At 50.3% G+C, this 20,321-nt stretch overlaps 1 protein-coding gene across 1 annotated transcript; it reads left to right on the top strand.

Moving 5' to 3' along the window:
- Positions 1-286: 286 nt before the first annotated feature.
- On the top strand, positions 287-19,947 carry LOC125553631 (translation initiation factor eIF-2B subunit beta). Its single transcript, XM_048717393.1, has 9 exons — positions 287-522; positions 609-763; positions 11,014-11,295; positions 11,592-11,721; positions 12,197-12,304; positions 12,398-12,500; positions 12,577-12,702; positions 14,351-14,544; positions 19,433-19,947. The coding sequence occupies exons 1-9, from the start codon at positions 470-472 to the stop codon at positions 19,521-19,523; spliced, it is 1,242 nt and encodes a 413-aa protein (XP_048573350.1). The 5' UTR covers positions 287-469; the 3' UTR covers positions 19,524-19,947.
- The last annotated feature ends 374 nt before the right edge of the window (positions 19,948-20,321 follow it).

The raw sequence follows: 20,321 nt of genomic DNA, 5'->3' as shown, positions 1-20,321 counted from the left end.
GGTAGTAGCCATGTCTCATGTGATTCAAAAGGGAGCTGAGCAAGGAGAGATGTCACCTCGATCATAAGAAAAAAAAATTAGATTGTAGGTCAGACTATATTTTTTCACCACAAATGCTTTTCTTGATATTTTTTCATAAAACTTCACATGTGGTAGATTGGACATGCAGATTTGACATCCTCAAAATTCAGATTTTTTAGAATTTTTTTTGTACTCTTTAAATTTTAATATCTTTTTTTTTCGAGGGTACTTCAAATTTTAACATCAAGGGGTGGAGCACCGAGTAGCTCCTGTGTATTTTGCAGATTTGGTGCCTCTATCGTTGTCCGCGGACGTGTCCGTGTCCTTTTCTGGAGTTGCCCTAACTTCTCCTTCTCTCTGGAAACCCTAAGCCCCTTCTCCCTCCTAAGCCGCCGATCCGACCCCAAATCCGAACGCCTCTGCCTCCCGGTCCAAGCCGCACGCCACTATGCCGGACATGCAGCCGCTCATCAGCGACTTCGTCCTCAAGCTCAAGCGACGGTAAGCAGTTGCCCACGCCGACCGATTCCGTGCCGAGTCGGCGCCACTCTGGTGTGCTCATTGTTTGCGTGTTTGTGGGTGGGCAGTAAGGTGGAGGGGTCACATGCCGTGGCGCGGCAGACGGCGGAGCTGCTGAGGTCAGTGGTGTCGCAGCACCGGATGGGCAGCACTAACCAAGCGGCTGCTCTCGCAGACGCCATCCATGCCGTCGGGGAGCATCTCATCGCAGCCAATCCCATCGGTGCGCCCAAAAGCCCTCACTCTTTTTTTCGAATTGTGGTCCCATCGCATTGCTTTTAAATTGGGATGTTATTACTTCTTTTTTCTTCTGAATTGTTTGGTCACAGTTTATTTCACTGGTGTTGGACTCGGTTCAGTGAAATGTGTTGCTGTGGTAATGAAATTTTTATGCTGTTCCAAGTGCTAACTCCATTCATGTATCTACGGGAACAGTTCGATATTTCAAGTATGATGCTCCTTTTTATTATGTGGTTGGTGTGTGTCATCTTCATGTAGATAATGTCTTGCACACTGTTTGCTTCTTATTCTCAAGCTTAGATGATCGACTGACTGTAATATAGCTTTTGTTCTAACTAACAGATCGACTTACTGTAATATACTCCCTCCGTTCCTAAATGTAAGTCTTTTTAGAGATTCCACTACAAACTACATACGTGTATATAGACATATTTTAGAGTGTAGATCCACTCATTTTGCTCCGTATGTAGTCCATAGTGGAATCTCTAAAAAGACTTATATTTAGGAACGGAGGGAGTAGCTTTTGTTCTAACTACCAGATTACATTTTTCTGTCACCTACCTAAACCTAGGGTTTCATTTGCATACTTTCCGGAACAAAACATAGAAGTATACAACCCCTACAGTTAAAAACTACTCCATCCCATGTCAAGGGCCTCGGTGCCCAAGACAGCAGGACCTCGACTACGTAGTTCGTAGTCTCGGGGGATAGGAGCGCTAGGGTTTTTGCCTGGCTGCTCAATGGTGCGGGAGGAGAGGATAGGAGTAGAGGAAGAGGTAGGAGATAATAACTTTATTGCTTGCCCTCAAAGGGTGCTGGTTATACGGTATATAAAGGCCCCATGGGCTGCTAACAAACTAGAAACCTATGCCTAAACTACTCCTTTATTACAGGAACTAATGTATAAGGACCAGGACTCCTGCCCAGCCTACGCCTCGCCTGTTGCGGCCGGCGGCTGTCGCTCCTGGCCGCGTGGCCCACGCCTGTAGGCCGTGCCCCACATGACATCTCTCCCCCCCTCGACGAGCAGCTCGTCCTCGAGCTGAAAAGCGGGGTAGCGCTCGACGAAACTGTCAAGATCCTCCCATGTAGCTGATGATGCTGCTTCACCCTTCCAGTGGACGAGCAGCTGGCGAACGCCGCGTGCTAGTCGTGCACGAGTCACGCGCTCCGGTTCTGGAACAGCCGCCCCGTTGTGGATCGGAGGCAATCCCGGTGGTGCAGTTGGAGGCGTGCCGAAGAACTTCTTGAGGAGGCCCACGTGGAACACGTCATGGAGGCGCGAGCGTGCCGGAAGCTCAAGGCGGTAGGCCACGTCGTTGACGACCTCTGAAATGCGGCACGGCCCATAGAAGCGTGGCTTGAGCTTGCCCCTGGTTGGCAGGTTGAGAGAGGACGCGGCGCGCTGGCGAAGACGAAGCCAGACCCAATCGCCCACGTCATGCCGAATGTCCCGATGGTGTCTGTCGTAGTAGGACTTGTAGACTGCTTGTGCCTGCTGTAGACGATAGCGGACGTCCGCGAGTAACTCGTCGCGCTCCGCCATGCTCCTGGCCACTGCGGCCACCCGTGTATCGCCCGGCTCGTAAGAGCGAATAGTGGGAGGGTCACGGCCATACACAAGCTTGAACGGAGTTTCTTGGGTCGCTGTCTGGTAGGCGGTGTTGTATATGTACTCGGCCCAGGGAAGCCACCGGAGCCATTGCCTGGGACGATCCCCGGTGAGACAACGGAGGTACATCACAATGATCTTGTTAGCAGCCTCCGTTTGGCCATCCGACTGTGGATGAAACGCCGTCGTCATGTGCAGCTTGGTCCCGGTGAGGCGCATGAGCTCCCGCCAAAAAGCCGAGGTGAAGACGGGGTCGCGGTCAGAGACCATGGACTGCGGGACGCCATGGAGACGCACAATCTCAGCGAAGAACACCTGCGCCACTGATTCCGTCGTGTACGGGTGGCCCAGCGCCACAAAGTGGCAGTACTTGCTGAAGCGATCCACCACGGTGAGGATAACAGACTTCCCGCCCACACGAGGGAGCGCTTCTACGAAATCGATGCCGACGTCAGTCCACACGGCCGTGGGCACCGGCAGTGGCAGCAGCAGACCGGCTGGGTGCAAGTGCTCGGACTTGTACCGCTGGCAAGTACCATAGGCGCGGACATACTCCTGCACCGTCTTGCGAAGGTTAGGTGCGTGGAAGTCGCGGCGGAGACGATGCAGCGTGCGCAGGGCGCCTTCGTGTCCGTCATCGTGCACTGCGGTGAGAAGCTCCTGGAGTAGTGGAGACGTTGGCGGGATGTAGAGGCGGCCGTTAAAAGTGACGAGGCCGTCGGAGAGCGCCCACGGCAGCTGCCGAGCGCCTGCCGTGATATCCTCGCGCAGCGCGACGAGTGCTGGGTCGGTGGACGAAGCTTGCCGTAGGCGGTCGATGAAGTCGAAGTGAGGACCAGATATAGCCATGACCCCCGTCTCTTCCGTGTCGCGGCGGGAAAGGGCATCCGCCACCGTGTTTGTACTACCGGCCTTGTACTCCACAGTGAAATCGAACCCCAGTAGTTTGCCGACCCAGTGGTGCTGCGGAATGGTTGCCAAGCGCTGGTCAAGGAGGAATTTGAGACCGTAGTGGTCAGTTTTTACCACAAATTGGCGCCCCCAGAGGTACGGTCGCCAATGGCGAATAGCGAGCACCAGGCCAATGAGTTCCCGTTCATATGCCGCCAGAGAACGGTGACGAGGCGCGGCCGGCCGGCTGAAGAAAGCCACCGGGTGCTGATCCTGGAGAAGGACGGCCCCGAAACCGTATGTAGACGCGTCACACTCGACGATGAACGGCCGTGTGAAATCGGGCAACGCGAGCACGGGAGCCGTGGTGACCGCCGTCTTGAGGGCGGTAAAAGCTGCTGCCGCTTCCGGCGACCATGAGAAGCCGTCCTTGCGAAGCAGGGCCGTCAGGGGCGCGGCGACCACGCCAAACTCCTTGACAAACTTGCGGTAGTACCCTGCAAGACCGAGAAACCCCCGGACCGCGTGCGCCGAGCGAGGCTGCGGCCAGTCGGCCACGGCCTGCACTTTTTCCGGATCCATGGCCACTCCGGCCGCGGAGATGGTGTGACCCAGGTAGGAGATCGACTCGACGGCGAACGAGCATTTGGACCTCTTGACGAAGAGCCGGTGCTGGTGCAGTACGGTAAAGATGGTGCGCACATGGCGAAGATGATCGGCCCACGACTCGCTGAATATGAGGATGTCGTCGAAGAAGACGAGAACGAAGCGGCGCAGGTACGGCCGCAGCAGATCGTTCATGAGTGCCTGGAACGTCGCCGGCGCGTTGCAGAGGCCGAACGGCATCACCAGGAACTCGTAGAGGCCGTCGTGGGTACGGAAGGCGGTCTTTGGGATGTCCTCCGCACGAATCCGCACCTGGTGGTAGCCGGAGCGTAAGTCGAGCTTGGTGAAGAAACGAGCGCGCCGGAGCTCGTCGAGGAGTTCGTCCACCACCGGAATTGGAAACGCATCCTTGATGGTGATGGCGTTCAGGGCGCGGTAGTCGATGCAGAAGCGCCAGGACCCGTCAGGCTTGCGGACCAGCAGTACCGGCGATGAGAATGCGGAACGACTTGCTCGGATGATGCCCTGGGCGAGCATGGCGGCGCACTGACGCTCCAGCTCGTCCTTGTGCGCGGCCGGGTAGCGATACGGACGGACGGCCACCGGGGCGGAGCCGGGCAGCAGGGTGATGCCGTGGTCGCGGCTGCGGAGTGGTGGTACGCCGGAGGGTTCGGCGAAGATGCCGTCAAACTCGGTGATGATGGCGTCGAGGAAATCGCGGCCATTGCATGATTGCAGGGCTGGCCCGTCCGGTCCTGCAAGGCCGCGCCAGCAGACCCGATGGCCCCTCCGCCAGAACGTCATGGAGAGGGCGTGGAAATCCCACAGGATCGGTCCAAGCGTCGCCAGCCATTGCGTGCCCAGGACGACGTCGTAGCCTGCGAGCGGCAAGGCGAGGAAATCCTCCGAGAACGCCTCCTGGTCGATGCGGAAGGACACGGCGCGGTATGCGCCCTAGCACGGAACACGCTCGCCGTTGGCCACCGTGACACGCATCTTCTCGGTGGTGGGGGATGGCAGTGTAGCACGAGCGGCCGCCTCCTCGGCGATGAAGTTGTGGGTGGAGCCTGAGTCGATCAGGGCGAGGAGGGAGACACCCCCCAGGGTGATATGCATCTGCATGGTCTCGCTCGTGCGCACGCTGGAGATCGCGTGGAGCGAGATCCGAGGGTCGGTCGGCGAGGCATCAGCGGTGGCGGAGGCCGTGTCGTCGTCGTCCGGCGCCAGGTCGAGGAGAAAGATGCGCTGGCAGACGCGGTTGTGGCCCCTGCCAAACTTCTCATTACAATTGAAGCATAGGCCCAGGCGACGGCGTTCCTCCATCTCTGTCTGTGACAGGCGTTTGATTGGGCGCCCTTCCGGCAGACTGGGAGCAGGGGGTGCGGCTGGTAGAGCCGGTGCGGGGGGCGCGAGGCGTGGTACGGGCGCCGGCAGGATGCCCTTCTGTTGAAAACGCACCGGTGGCGCGGAGGTGAGCGCGCAGCTCCAACTTGCGGGCGAGGCTCATGGCGACGGCGAGGGACTGCGGGTTGTGGATTTCCACGTCGAGGCTGAGGGGTGGCTGGAGTCCCGCGGTGAAGATCTGAACCTTCTGTGTCTCTGATAAGATGCCTGCTCGGGGGAGGAGCGCCTCAAACCGCTCCTGGAAGTCGACTACGGACGTTGTGCGCTTGCACGCCATTAGTTCGCCCAGCGGGTTAGCGCGTAGAGGTGGCCCGAAGCGGAGGTTGAGCAGCTCGGAGAAGCGGCGCCACGGCGGAGTGCCCTCGTCACGCTGGACCTGCATGTACCACAGCTGGGCAGAACCCTCAAGGTTGTAGGACGCCATCCAGACTTTTTCCTCCTCGGCGATCCGTTGTTGATGGAAGAAGGACTCGCATCTGTTGAGGAAAGCGAGCGGATCTGACTTGCCGTCGAACTTGGGGAAGTCCATCTTCTGAAACTGGGGCGGGCGATCATTGTGGTGCTGCCCATCGTGGGCGCCGGCAGCGCTCGACGAGGAGGTGGACTTGTCCTTCTGGAGCGTGGCGACGGACGTCTGCAGGGACGCCACCGTTGCAGTCAAGGCCTTGATTATCTTGGCCAGATCAGCGGTGGTTGGTTCTGCCATGCCGGACGTGACCGAGGCGGCGGCGGAAGGTGGCGATGGAGGTGTGCTTGGCGCGGACGCAAAAGAGGATCGCCTGGAACCTGATACCAAGTTGTCAAGGGCCTCGGTGCCCAAGACAGCAGGACCTCGACTACGTAGTCCGTAGTCTCGGGGGATAGGAGCGCTAGGGTTTTTGCCTGGCTGCTCAATGGTGCGGGAGGAGAGGATAGGAGTAGAGGAAGAGGTAGGAGATAATAACTTTATTGCTTGCCCTCAAAGGGTGCTGGTTATACGGTATATAAAGGCCCCATGGGCTGCTAACAAACTAGAAACCTATGCCTAAACTAGTCCTTTATTATAGGAACTAATGTATAAGGACCAGGACTCCTGCCCAGCCTACGCCTCGCCTGTTGCGGCCGGCGGCTGTCGCTCCTGGCCGCGTGGCCCACGCCTGTAGGCTGTGCCCCACATGACATCCCATAATATAAAACGCTCTTATATTATGGGACGGAAGGAGTAAGTGTTAGCAGATAATGACCTGCCAGTCAAGATAGATAAAAACAAGCTTTCTAGAAGCTTTTTTTTACAGATAGTTTTCTGGAAGTTTGTATCAGTACGAGAGATACCAGTCAAACTGCATAGATTCTAGGTCTATCATTGCAGCGAAATCTCACTACTTCTTCCATATCACGTAGTTCAGCTGAAGCATTTTATCAGCTTCCTCCAGGTTTAGGTCGGAAGAGATAATAATTTTTCTTGACATGTGAGCTTCATTTATCTGACCTGATCATCTTGATGAAGTATAAAGAGGTTGGTGTTGGAGTTAACCTTATTGTATAGGTCTAGTTTCATGGTTTATTTGTATTGCATGGTATTATTCGTAGAGTTTAATTAGTGTTAGCCAGGTTCAGGTAAATTGTGTGTGTTGCGTCATGCCGCGGGCGGATCAGCAGCTGGAGAAGCACATAGATAGAGTGTGTGGTGGCTGCGGCATGAGAACATCTTCAAGTCAATGGTCGAGTGCAAGCATGCATGCCCTCCTGGAGTTAGTATTATTGGTAGAAATTAATTAGTGTTAGCCAGGTTCAGGTAAATTGCATGTGTTGCGTCATGCCGTGGGCGGATCAGCAGCTGGAGAAGCACATAGATGTGCGGTGGCTGCGGCATGAGAACATCTGCAAGTCAATGGTTGAGTGCAAGCATGCATGCCCTCCTGGAGTTAGTTCGTATACGTGTGTGTTCTAGTGAACCAGGAGCAGCCCTGTGCACACAGTGAAGATGCGGCCTGGAAGTGCAAGTGCCGTGAGTGCCTCTGTTGGTTGACTAGATTGCATGGATTTTGTTAGTGCTGGCTGTATGCATGCTATTTTGGCTGCGTCGTGTGGCCGTTGTGGAGATGCCGCACAAGTGCCAAACGTATGTGTGTGTGTGTGTGTCCCTTTAAAAAGGCACTTGTAATCAGTTGATGATAGAACTGGAGGAAGATGCGCAGTGTGTGAGTTCTGCAAAGTCTCTGCGTGTTCTTCTTCCTTGTGCGTGAGAGTCTTCTTCTTCCTTGGCCAGAGCAACAGTTAAGGCATGTTAATGAATTCCCCTCCTTATTTCACTCTACTTCACTTAGTGAAATATACGCAGTACTGTAAGTCTAAGGCTCTAACAGGCACCGGTTGGGTCCGGGATATTCAGGGTTCTCTCTCGGTCAAATGTTATTCTTGAATACTTGGACCTCTGGGATCTTTTATCGGAGGATACGGATCGTTGGCGCCTTTCTGCGTCATGTCAGTACTCTGCTCATTCAGCCTATGAAAGTTTCTTCCAAGGCTCTGTTCTCTTCAGACCATGGGAGTGCATTCGGAAAGCTCGGGTGCCAGGAAAATATCGTTTCTTCAGACCGTCTTGCACATAGAGGTTTGCCGCATCCTAAGTGCCCCCCCCGTTATGATCAGGTGGTTGAAATAATTGATTCCCTGCTCACAGATTGTGTTTTTGCTAGACAATTCTGGTCCAGCCTCTTGAGGCGTTTTGGTCTTCAAGCTCTCTCACCCTCACTTGAAGTTAGGTCTTTTGACAATTGGTGGAGCAGAGCTACCGAGGCAACTAATGGCAGGATGCAGCAAGGCCTCAACTCTCATCTCTCTTGGGGCTTGGACTCTTTGGAACCAAAGAAATTGCTGCGTCTTTGATGGTGTTGCCCAAGCATGACAAATATTAGTTTGATGGTGTATGGCTGGAGCTGGAGGGCTTTCCCTATTGATAGCCCTTGTTCTGAGTGGTTAGGTTGTTTTTCTGTTTTTTTTTCGATGAACAGGGAGGCCTCTCCCCGGTTCCATTAACTCAGAATGAAACCATACAGCGTTGTCCCCTTACATACCAGCTACTTCTCTCGAGAGGTTCAGTTTTTATTACAAACCAGGCATGACAGCAAGGCTAACAAGACTAGAAGAAAGGCAGAGGAAGATAAAAACTGGTCTAAGGTATGTCAGGCTACAAGAGTCCAGAATCTCCGACCGCGCGCCGGAACGTGACAGCTGCAGCTCACATCACGATTGCGCCCACACCGTTTCTGAACTTGAGCGGGGGCGCCAGAGCCGCCTGAGGAGACCAGCAGATCGCGAGCGTGGACACCGGGCTGAGCATCGCCTTGCCGTTGGTGTCTCTTTTCTTGGTTGGGGAGTGGAAGCCTTCATCTTCTGAGATTTTGAGGTTCCCCCAGCTTGCACCGCCATCAAACCGTGTGCCCTTCATATTCAGCCACTCAGGATCATCAAAGGTTGTTGGAGCAGCTTCCTCAACGCCTCCAAGAAAGTCTCCATCAGGGCCTTGTCCACCTCTGGGGTCAGAATCACCCAGAATTTGATCATTCTGTGGATCAGTCCCCAAACCTGAGTAATAGAAGTCCAAATGGTGTTATTGAAAATCATAGAGTTCCTATATTTCCATAAGCACCACAGGACAGCTGAGCTAACTATATTCAAAGCTACATGTTTTTTGTTAGAAATCCAGAAGCGGGCCACTGATTCAAAGTTCGCGCCCACAGTTTTTTGTAAAAAAACAACTGACAAAAGACCAAATGTTTTTGGCTACAACACAGTCAAGAAACAGATGGTGATTAGTCTCATTCTCAGCACAAAATACACAATCTAGAGGTTTGATTATGTGTCTTTTCCTCAGGTTATCCCTAGTCATAAGCTTATTCTGGGAAAACAACCAAAGGAAAACATGTATCTTGGGTGGTACTGCCAGTTTCCACACCGCAGGTAGGAACAGAGGCTGCACGCCTCTAAAGTTGATCACATGGTACAGAGAGCTAGATGAATAGATCCCTTTGTTTTCAAGTTGCCAAATCAGAGAGTCAGGGTCATTGCTAAAGTTAATGTCTTTAGCTTTCTCCATCAGCTGATACCACTGTTCCATCATCCTATCGTCAAAGTTCCTTCTAAAAGTAAGCTTCAGGGTTTCACCATCCCAGACCTCTCTGACACTCTTGTTTTTGCTCATTGCAAATCATGTAGATGTGCCAGAATTGGACTGCTAGTGGGGATGTGCCAAACCAAGTGTCCTCCCAGAATCTAATTTTATCCCCTACTCCTACCTTCCATCTGTATCCAAACTTCAAAGATTGGATGATGGATTTGACTCCTTTCCAAAACCTAGAGACACTAGTGGAGGAGCTAGGAGCAAAGAGATTGGTTTTGCCCCTCATATATTTTTGGTCTATCATCTTCCTCGAAGGTTTCCCTTCCCCTTCATAATATCTTTTGACCCAAGACCCTAGAAGGCAAAGGTTAATATCTTGCAGGTTTGGAATGCCTAGGCCTCCAAATTCCTTTTTCATGCAGACCAATTTCCAGTTAGCTAACTGCAACTTCCTGTGGCCTTCAGAGTCATTCCACAGGCAGTTTGCCATTTGGGTGTTTATAACATCTATTGCCCATTTAGGGAATTTAAAGAAAGACAGCAAATAAATAGGGATGCTAGCCAGGCAGGCCTGGATGAGGACTATTCTCCCTTTATAAGAAAGAAGTTTCCCCCTCCAGCCAGCAATCCTTTTCATGATCTTGTCAATTAGTGGTTGGATGTCTTCTCTCCTAAGTTTATCATAGTGCAGAGGGATGCCCAGATATTTAATGGGGAAAGACCCCTCAGCACACTCTAATGTATCCAGGAAATCCCCTACCTCAGCATTTTCCATATTAATAGGAATGAGCTCACTCTTATTGTAATTGATTCTCATGCCAGAGATGTTCTCAAAGCAAGATAGAACCATTTTCAGGTTCCTAGAATGATCTAAGTCCTTGTCCAGGAACAGGATGGTGTCATCAGCATATTGAAGACATATAATCCCTCCAGGACAAACCTCAGGGCGCAGGCCTTCAATCAATGTTAGCATCCTAGTGAGTACATCAACTACAAGGTTAAATAACAGGGGGGAAATGGGATCCCCCTGCCTCAAACCTTTGCCAGTAAGGAAGAAATCACTCTCAGTATTGTTCAACTTGACCCCTACTGACCCCCCTCTAGTGATCTGCAGGATCCAGTGGATCCATTTCTCCCCAAAGCCTCTGTTTCTAAGGAGCTCTTCAAGGAATTCTATATTCACTTTATCAAAAGCTTTTTCATAATCTAACTTAAGGACTAGACCCTGCATTGTACTAGAATGAACAGAGTGTAGCACCTATGCACATATGTACGCTAAGAACCAAGTGCACCCCCCTTCCGTTTCTTGTCTAATAAAAAGATACGCAGAGCTCCTGCGTGTTCGAGATTTTTGTTGTTGTTGGCACTAGCACCACCAGTAGAACCTACTAGTCTTGGCAGTTAGCATTTGAACTGTAGTTGTATATCAATCAGCAAGTTTCACAACAATTGCTGAGTGGTGCATGCATGTCAGAAATAAGTACAGTTTCGTCATAGCAAATTGCACCATGACTAGAGGGTGGCACTTGTTATTCAGCTCTAAAGTATAGTGAATAATATGTGTTGTTGGTAATTATCAGCCTTTTATCCTTACAAATTCTCTCTCTTCTTTTTGCAGAGCTCGCTGTCGGCAACACTGTGAGACGTGTTTTGCATATAATAAAAGAGGAAGATATATCTTTTACCGCAGTTGGTATTGAAGGTCTTTCTGTGACTGCTGTCAGCGACGATGAATGTGACAGTGGAAATGATGACCTTCCTACCTTATCCGCTGCTGTTCTTGCTTCCCATGCTAGAAACGCTCTTCGGGCACCTTCATTGCAGACTCTCCTGGATGATATTCCTGTGAGCACTGCACTTTCACATTCTTCATCGTCAGCTGGGGATTCAGATGGGAAAAGTAAATACATGATCTCTAGAATTCTCTTTTTTTATGTATACCACACTGAACAGGCATTTGTAGTTATACTTTTATGTTTGAATCATGTACTTATAGCCATATGTTTGAATCATGTACTTATAGCCAACCTGAACAGACGTTCCTTTTTTCTCTTTATATTGTACTAATCATCTTGTGTTTAAGAAATTATTAACTGATTGATATACTCTCAAGTTTATGGTACCCTTTCAGGGTCTATACATTCCAATTTTTATGTTATTGTTGACACTGAATTTCTGCATGTTCCATGTAAGCAGCTGGAGATAAGAGCTTAAAAACTCGGAAACTAAAACATGATGTTATTGCTGCCATTGGTGATCTTATTGAGGAGATTGATACATGTTATGACCAGATTTCTGAGCAAGCTGTCGAACATATCCACCAAAAGTATGATCATCTTTTGTCCAACATACAAGCATAAACTAATTAGTAGTCACATCTATCTTTTCCTGTGAAATTATTGAATGATGGAAAATATTTTTTAACTTATGCATATACCTGGGATTGTGGAAAAGGTTGGCATGTGTATTATGAAGAACATGTGCCCAACGTCAAATGATTAAAAATCCTCTTAACTACCTCGGTGATTACAGTACCTTCTTCTCTTACAAAAGCTTTTTTATTCTGCTCACAGTACCTTCTCTTACAAATGTTTGTTGTTATAAATTTTAATCTACTAGAGTTCGCATCGACTTATTTACTTTGGTAGCGTTAACTTAAGCTCATAATGCTTCTCAGCCTTCATTAATCTAAAATATAGATTCAAAGTCCCTTTTTTCAACAGCTAAGGACCATCCAAAACATTCTGTTCACATGATTCAAATACCAATTGTGCCTAATCAATGCTTTTTGTTTGCCACAGTGAGGTCATCCTAACTCTAGGTCGTTCTAGAACCGTGAAAGAGTTCCTGTATGCTGCAAAGGAGAAGAAGCGATCTTTTCGTGTATTTGTTGCTGAAGGTGCTCCAAGGTTTGTGCACCTTGCCAATTGTATTCCCAACTAATTTCTTGTATTTTGAATCTCCTTGCTTGATTCATTCTTGTTGTTCAATGCTTGAATCAGATATCAGGGACATGTTCTTGCGAAGGAGCTGGTCGAGAAAGGTGTACAGACTACTGTTATAACAGATTCAGCAGTTTTTGCTATGATCTCCCGAGTTAACATGGTATGTACGCAGGTTGATTATTGCTTTTTTGATATATTTGTTTCTGTTACAAGGTAACTCATGATTTATCTTATAGGTTATAGTTGGAGTCCATGCAATAATGGCAAACGGTGGAGTCATTGCACCAGTAGGTATGAATATGGTTGCTCTTGCTGCTCAAAGGCATGCTGTACCCTTTGTCGTGGTTGCTGGCAGTCATAAGGTCAGTTTCTGTAAGTTATGCATTTAATTTTTGTGTTTATTGCAATGTTTTCATCCTAAGCAACTAAAAAAATCACATTCTGAAGGCATAGTGTTTGGTCAACATACTCGTATGGTTGTTTGGGTTCTGATAAAAGTTGTGTGTGTTCTTCTGTTTTAAACCAACCTGTTCCAATGTCCATAAACTAGTAAGCGAAGGGGGCACAAATAAGTCACGGTGCTATACTATGTTTGGTATGTCAAAATCTTATTGCAATATTTTCATACCCCCCCCCCCCCCCCCCCCCCCCCCCCCCCCCCCCCCCCCCCAACGACTTATTGGGGCTCCCCAGTAACACTTTTTACCTTTTAGGTTGTTGGGGATAGACGCTTTCGCAGATCTCCAATAACCCCGGCCCCAATAACCAACCCGACATATGGGACCCTCTTGTCAATCGGATCGGATACCTCGCTCTCTCGGCAGCGTGTTGGTCTTGCGGCGGCGACGTGCGGGCGGCGGCGCATTGACATCGCATGTATTGGGAGAAAGCCAACTCCCCCTCCATATATAGGGGGAGTTGGACTGTTTTTTTGGTGATCACGATAGTTTTTTTGGGAAAGGGGAGCTATTGGAGCTGTTTTTTTGGGCCCAATTCCCCCAATACCAGAAAATTATTGAGGAAAGGGCAAGTGTTGGCGATATAAGCTTTCATGTTTCTGAAGGGATAGTGTTTGGTCAACGTACGCATGTGGTTGTTTGGTTTCTGATAAAAATTATGTGTTCATATACCATAGTAAATTAAAGGCAAATGTAGGCACAAATAAGTTACGGTGTGATACTATGTTTGCCATGCCACTGAAATATCATTATAATTGTGCCTCAACCAAATATTTTCACTGCCTCAAATATTTCCTACTTCTAAACATCTGATTTGGTGGTTGTCCGTTCACTCCTTTTCCATCCTCGTTTAAAATTCAAATTTGTCAACCTTTTCGTGCCAAAGCTTATCACATCTTGAGAGCGAAGGTTACCAAGGTTCGTCCGGTCTATGCCTCTATGGACCTTGTCCTAATTTGCCTCACATGTAATAGTAGTTCCTTTATCCATTGTCTATAATTTGTAAATGAACGCACCAGAGTGAATATAACCTGAGTTAACTATGTTCCATATTGTATTTTGGTTCTGTAGCGTAGCACGGGCATCTTACTAGCTCCAATACAAAAATGTGTTGTGAACTTGGTCATTTACTCTTCCCCGCAAATATTCTGGTCATCTCAATTGTCAGGATGCGACTTTGATACTGGCAGGTTCTATTGTCTAAGTTGTGCTTATATCTCAAAATGTATGGTGCATTTCATTATGTTTGCTCTTCTTTTTTCTAGTTTAATGTATCGAGGAGGATTTTCTTAGCATGTCAACTAGACTAGACAACTGGATTTTGTGTTCTCCTGTTAACTAAGGCTTGATCTGGTGAGTAATAACCCTGTGGCTTCTGGCAGATGACAATAACAAGTAGTATATGACTGCAAAGCTATCAGTTGAATTATCGGTAGAAGGCTTTATGCCTTACAAGCTATGAGTATTCCTTTTGTTCATAGTTTAGATGCTTAAAAGAGAAGTAGTTGTTTGCTGTTATAATGTTCATACATTAATATTCTTTACTTTACAGTTATGTCCTTTGTATCCGCACAACCCGGAGGTTTTACTGAACGAGCTTAAATCACCATCTGATTTGCTTGACTTTGGCGAGTTCTCAAATTGCATGAACTTCAGTACTCAGGATGGCACTCCTCTTCTAAATGTTGCCAATCCAACGTTTGACTATGTGCCACCGAAGCTTGTCAGCCTTTTCATCACTGATACGTAAGTTCTTTCTGCACCTATATTTGGGATCATGTAAACAACGAAGCTTGTGTCTGGTGCAGCTTTGCCTTGAGAGTTAAGTTTGAAAAAATGTACCCTTAGAATAGTTTGTGCCTTGTGTTGTAGTTCCATGAGTTGTTATGTGGGGTCATGGCTGATATTTAAGGGGATAAGTATCCCTGGTTATCCTTAGCAGTTTAATTCTCTTGGAGAAATTTCTTGGTTCTCAAGTTATTTATGTACTAAATAAAGTTTGTTAGTTCGTCTTAGCCTCCAAACATAGCTGGAATGTATAATGTGTATCAATATCAATCAATAGACAAGCAGAAAAATAGTCCCACTTATCCTCCCCAAGTCCCCCCCCCCCCTTCTCGTGTTGTGTGGCAGCCTCCTCCTGGCTGGGCGTACGCCTCATCTGTACATCTTGGTACCAGATTCGGTTTGGTCATGGCCGCCGCTACTGCTGCAGATATCGATAAGATTAACACTGCCCTTATCTCCCTATGAGAGCAACTCCAATGGGGCGACCCATTTCGTCTGCCCGCGTCCGTTTGGGTCGGCGCGGACAAAAGTGGCGGCCCAACGCGCCGACCCAAACAGACGCGCGTCTGTTTTTCGTCCGCGGCGACCCATTCCTGGCCCAATTTTGAGCTGGATTTGCATCGGCGCGGACACGAGACGGACGCCCGCGCGTGCGCCTACTCCTCTCCCCAGGCCCGCCGGTTGGTGGTAGCCACCACCATTTCCCCCCATTTTCCCCAAAAACACTCCCGCCCGCGCGCGCCCCCGCCCCCGCCCCCAACCAGCCATGGAGGACGCCATCGACCTCGACGCCGCCGCCGGCCTCGCCTCCCTCGCCTCGTCCGGCGCCGTCGCCCCCTCCGGGAAAGGCAAGCCTCGTGCCCCGCGCAAGACCGCCGTCGCGACCAAGCCGAAGAAGGCGCTGACGCCCGAAAAACGGGCAAGGGAGTCGGCCAAGAGGAAGGGCCGGAGGCACGCCGCGGGCGTGAGGGTTGAGGCCGTCGCCAGGCCGCCGCTGTTGCCGCTGCGCAGTAGGAGTTCACCAACGCCCGCGTCACGGCGGCAACGAGGGAGGCGCTCTACATGCTAGGGGTAAACCCTAGCCAGCACAGCGTCCTCCAAGCCGCCGTCGCCGCGGCCAGCACCGACTCGTCGGCATTTCCTCGGATGGTGCTGCCCGACTCACCCCGCGCGTCGGCTTGCAACCCGGTCCCCGGCTTCCACGTCTACCCGCAGGCCTCCCGCCTCTCCGGGGAGTGCTCACCCGACGTGAGCGTGGTCGTGCCTTCCATGCCCGCGCCCGCGCCCATCGACCTCAACGCCACCCCGGTGGTCGGTGGCTAGTCGTCCGGCGGCACGAGGAAACGCGCGCGACAGACGCCGGCCGGCGGGCTCCCGGACGCCCGCAACCTGTTCGAGGAAATGCCGTCCGCCGTCGACGAGGACTACATGCAAAACCTCATCTTCAAGGGTGGTGCGCCGGGCGCTGGCTACGATCCCGAAGAGACACAAAGCCAGGACGGCCGCGGGGCGTTCACGCCGGCCGCCGGCTATGATCCCGATCAGGCGGCCTTCATGCGTCCGACCTGGACGGCTTCCCCCTCGACCACGAGTTCCCGGAGGACTATGGGCTAGAGGAAGAGGACGAGTGCGACATCGAAGTGGAGCCTTTGTTCGAGGACGAGCTCGCCAACCAAGCCGCCGGTCCTAAGCCGAAGCGCAAGAGCAAGCGCACGAAGGCGTACACAGCTGCCGAGGACAAGCTTCTTTGTGAGTGTTGGCGAGACATTGGACAAGACCCAAAGACGGGCGTCGAGCAAAAGCATTTGACCTTTTGGACTCGTGTGCACCGCGAGTTTCATGAGCGCAAGAAGTTTCCACCTTACCAATTTGTGAGCACGCGCGGGTGGGTCTCCATTTCCAAGCGGTGGAGGGTGATCCAACAAGAGTGCAACAAGTTTTGCGCCACCCCTGAGGGCGTCAAGGCCCGCCCCGTGAGCGGCATCGGCATGCAAGACATGGTATGATAGCAAGCAAGCCGCCCTCTTTTGTGTCATCAAGATCATCCTTCCTTTTACGTCTTCATTTGCTATCACTTGCCCATATGCTTGCATGGAAACATTTTGTAGGCATTTCAAGCTTTGGAGGCATTCAAGGTTCAACACAATGGCAAGTGCTTCAACCTCTCCCATTGCTATCGGGTCATAAAGGACGAAGAGAATTTCAAGGCACAATATGCCGCCCTCAAGGCATGTGGGGGGAAGAAAGCCGTGGAGGATGTTGGGGAGGGCGAGCCGGCACGGCCGAGGGGGAAGACCAACTCCAAGAAGTAGGACAAGCGAGATGCGGCCACCAACGCCTTGATCGCAAGCGTGGACGGCATGATGAATAAGGACTCAAGGGAGGAGGAGCGCCGGCGTTTCAAGGCGGAGCAAATGGATGCTTTCATGGAGATCCAAAGGAGGAGGCTTGATCTTGACGCCGAGAAGCAAGCCAAGATGTTCGAGCTCGAGGCGGAGAAGCAAGCCAAGATGCTAGAGATCGAGGCCGCCAACGCCAAGACAAAGGCGAAAGAAGTGGCTCTTGCGAGCATGATGACCGGGGTGGAGATCATGAAGGTGGATCTCAACACCGTATCGCCAAGGAAGAGGCCGTGGTTCGAGAAGATGCAGGCCGACATGCTCAAGTTCGATGACGAGTGATCTATGGCGGCGAGGGCCATCTTTTTTGTATGCCGGCAGGTGTGCTGGCATGACCACGAGAGCCGCGATGGCGTGGTCGAACTCAAGTCCCACCCTTTTTTGTGTGCTGGCGAGTGCGCCAGCATGAACTGTGGTATTTTCTAAAGCCGGCATTGTATGCCGCCGCTGGCATGGTGCCGGCATGAGACATGGCCGCTGGCATGATCGGCCGCGGGCCTTTTTTATTCAAAAGTTGAATGCGGACATGAAATGGGTCGGCGCGTTGGGCGCACTGCCGACCCAAATGCAAAACTGGGCGGACGCCGGGCGGGCGGCCGACCCAAACGGACAAAAAGCAGACAAATGCGCCGTCCGTTTGGGTCGGCCCGTTGGAGTTGCTCTGAAGCTTCTGGATGGCATGGACAAACAGATGGTGACCAGGGCAAGAAGTTTGACTCCTTGTCTGATGATCCGCGGGACACCATCCAGTAGGTCCGTGTCCACAATCTGGCTGCCAGCAAGCTAGAGAATGGTATGACCCCCCCCCCCCCCCCCCTCCCCCCCCCCGCGCGCTGGTTTGGTTGAACCGCGGCGATACACAGTGTGCGGACTCCACGGACAAAGTGAGCATCGCCTCCTTCCACCTGACAGGCGACAAACACTTGTGGTACCACCAGTATAAGGGCGCCCATGGATTTCAACCTGCCATCGCATCGCTGAATTGATAAATGATAAATATTCAGTTTGGACCGCCAGCTTGCAGCAGCGCCCTATGAGAAGTCATCTCCTTCAAGCACACAGTCACGGTGGCAGAGTACAACAAGAAGCTCAATGCCCTCTTGTGCTGAGTGCCAGAACTCCCGGAGGATCAGGTGGTTTCCATCTACGCCACTAACCTGCAGGAATCTTTACAGCTTGATGTGGAGAACGGATAGCCTGCTGGACGCCATGAGTTTGGCTCGCTTGTGCAAGCGACGTGCAGTGGACGTCCCCAACAGCTCAGCAAGTAGCACTAGGTGTTCACCAGCCATTCCCAGACCTCGGAGCTCCACCTGCACCTGCAATTCCAGTAGTACCACCTCCAGGACAGGCAATAGTAGCAGCTCCAGCAGCCCACCCACAAGAAACTTCTATGGAGGCTGCAAGGGGCTAGCAGCAGTCCTTGGTCCAGCTCGAGGATGAGCTGTTCAAAAAGGGAGGGAGAGATGTTATGTGGGGATAGATTGCACAATAAGGCCACCAAGGAGAGGGTCACAGCTGAAATTGAAGGGGATAAGTATCCCTAGTTATCCTTAGCAGTTTAGTTCTCTTAGGAGTATTTCTTAATTCTCAAGTTATTTATCTACTGAAGCTTGTTAGTTTGGCTTAGCCTCCAAGTTTGTAAGAGCATGTACCATGGAGGTAGCAGCAAGGTGCTGCCTCCGTACATCCACGTAGGCTTGGAGAGCTGGGGCCATTGCCCATACGGATTACCGTCCAGCCCCTCATGCTGCCTCACAGGTCCCTGCATGCGCCTTTGCTTCCCCAGTTTGCCACACCCTTTTTGTCCTTCCCTTCTCTCTCTTTCCTTACAGAAATGTAGGGAAAGGCCGCGTACAATAGATCCAAAGTGGTCGGACCCTGCGCAAGCGGGAGCTACATGCACCGGGTTGCCCTTTTCTCTCTCTTTCCTTTCTTTACTGAAGCAGCGGCCTTCTCTTCAGGCTAGCAGTTAGTTGCCGCCTCGAGGCTAGCAGTTTGCCACCATGGATTCCGAACCTAGCTGGACCTGCGGGCAGTAGGTTGGGCCTACCTATTGGCCATGCCCAAAGCTGGCTACTCAATGCCTAGCATATCCTCCCCAAGTTTCTCCCGTGCTCTTGTTGTGCTAGGCTTGGCGTCGCACCTCATCTGTCCAGGGCCATCTACAATGTTCATAACATTCAGTGTGATGAAACCATTACTATATCTTGGTATCCATTGGTATAGAGCTTATGCATGAAATCACATTCTATCAAGTGAAATTTTATGGTAAAAACTACGAACTATGATTTATAATTGATAAGTAGCAGTGAAGCCTAGCACAGTTGGGAACTAAATAAGATACATTGTTTTAAAACAAAAACCTGGACTGATCTATACATATGTCATCCATTTTTTTCTTTTTACTATGCCCTTTGTAACACTTACGAATCATTACCAAACAGTGGCGGGCACAGTCCATCATATATGTACCGGCTTATTTCGGAGTACTACTCAGCTGATGATTTGGTCGTACGGCAGAAGTCAACATCTTAAAAGAACACAAGGCACGGTGGACTACTCGTGTGTTACCATTATTTATATGAAGATAATGTGGGGTCTTGTTGAAGCCCAAATGATGTTGCCACAACCATTGCAGTTCTTCCTTTTTGCCTGTATGTAGGGTTGGACGGGGCTGCTCTCTTCAGTGTAATAGGCTGTTTCCCCCTGGAAGTTCAGTTGTGTAACATCATGCTCCTTGTGATAATTTAATTTTGTGGCTTCTTTTTCTGTGTAAACGGCTGAGGCAATGAGCGCCAAGCGCAACCGTCTAATCTATATGAATTGTATTAACTGTAGAAGCTAGATACAGTATGTGACGCAGAATGCAGTGTTGCAGTTTGAAGGAAAGAGTAGAGGGCTGGTTTAGCACAAATTTTGTCTGCTCTGAATCCAAAATATTAAACTTTGGTCTGGTGTCTGTCATTGTTAGAAATTCAATCTGTTCATGAAATTACATTACAAAACTCATTGTCAAGTCTGCAATGTGCGTTACTCGTATATAAGCTGGCACCGGTAAGTGGCCATCAAAACATTTACAAAACTTGATCAAATGTTTATAATGGTTGTAGGATCTAGGGGAAGCCATTTCTCACATTGTGCATCTTGTTTTATGTCAAGATCATTTATGCACATGTGCAGGGGGTGATTTCCTTTATCACACAACAAAATATGTCCTAACATATCATATTTTCACCTATCGAGAGTTATGTGTTTTGTCAACTACCAAAAAGGAGAGATTGAAGGTGCAATCATATATTGATGTTGATGACATATATGAACTAATTATGTTTG

Source organism: Triticum urartu, chromosome 1 (assembly GCF_003073215.2).
Source record: "Triticum urartu cultivar G1812 chromosome 1, Tu2.1, whole genome shotgun sequence".
In the NCBI taxonomy this organism is placed as follows: domain Eukaryota; kingdom Viridiplantae; phylum Streptophyta; class Magnoliopsida; order Poales; family Poaceae; genus Triticum; species Triticum urartu.
Note: the sequence above shows the minus strand (reverse complement) of the source record. Positions and strands in the feature narration are given on the sequence as shown.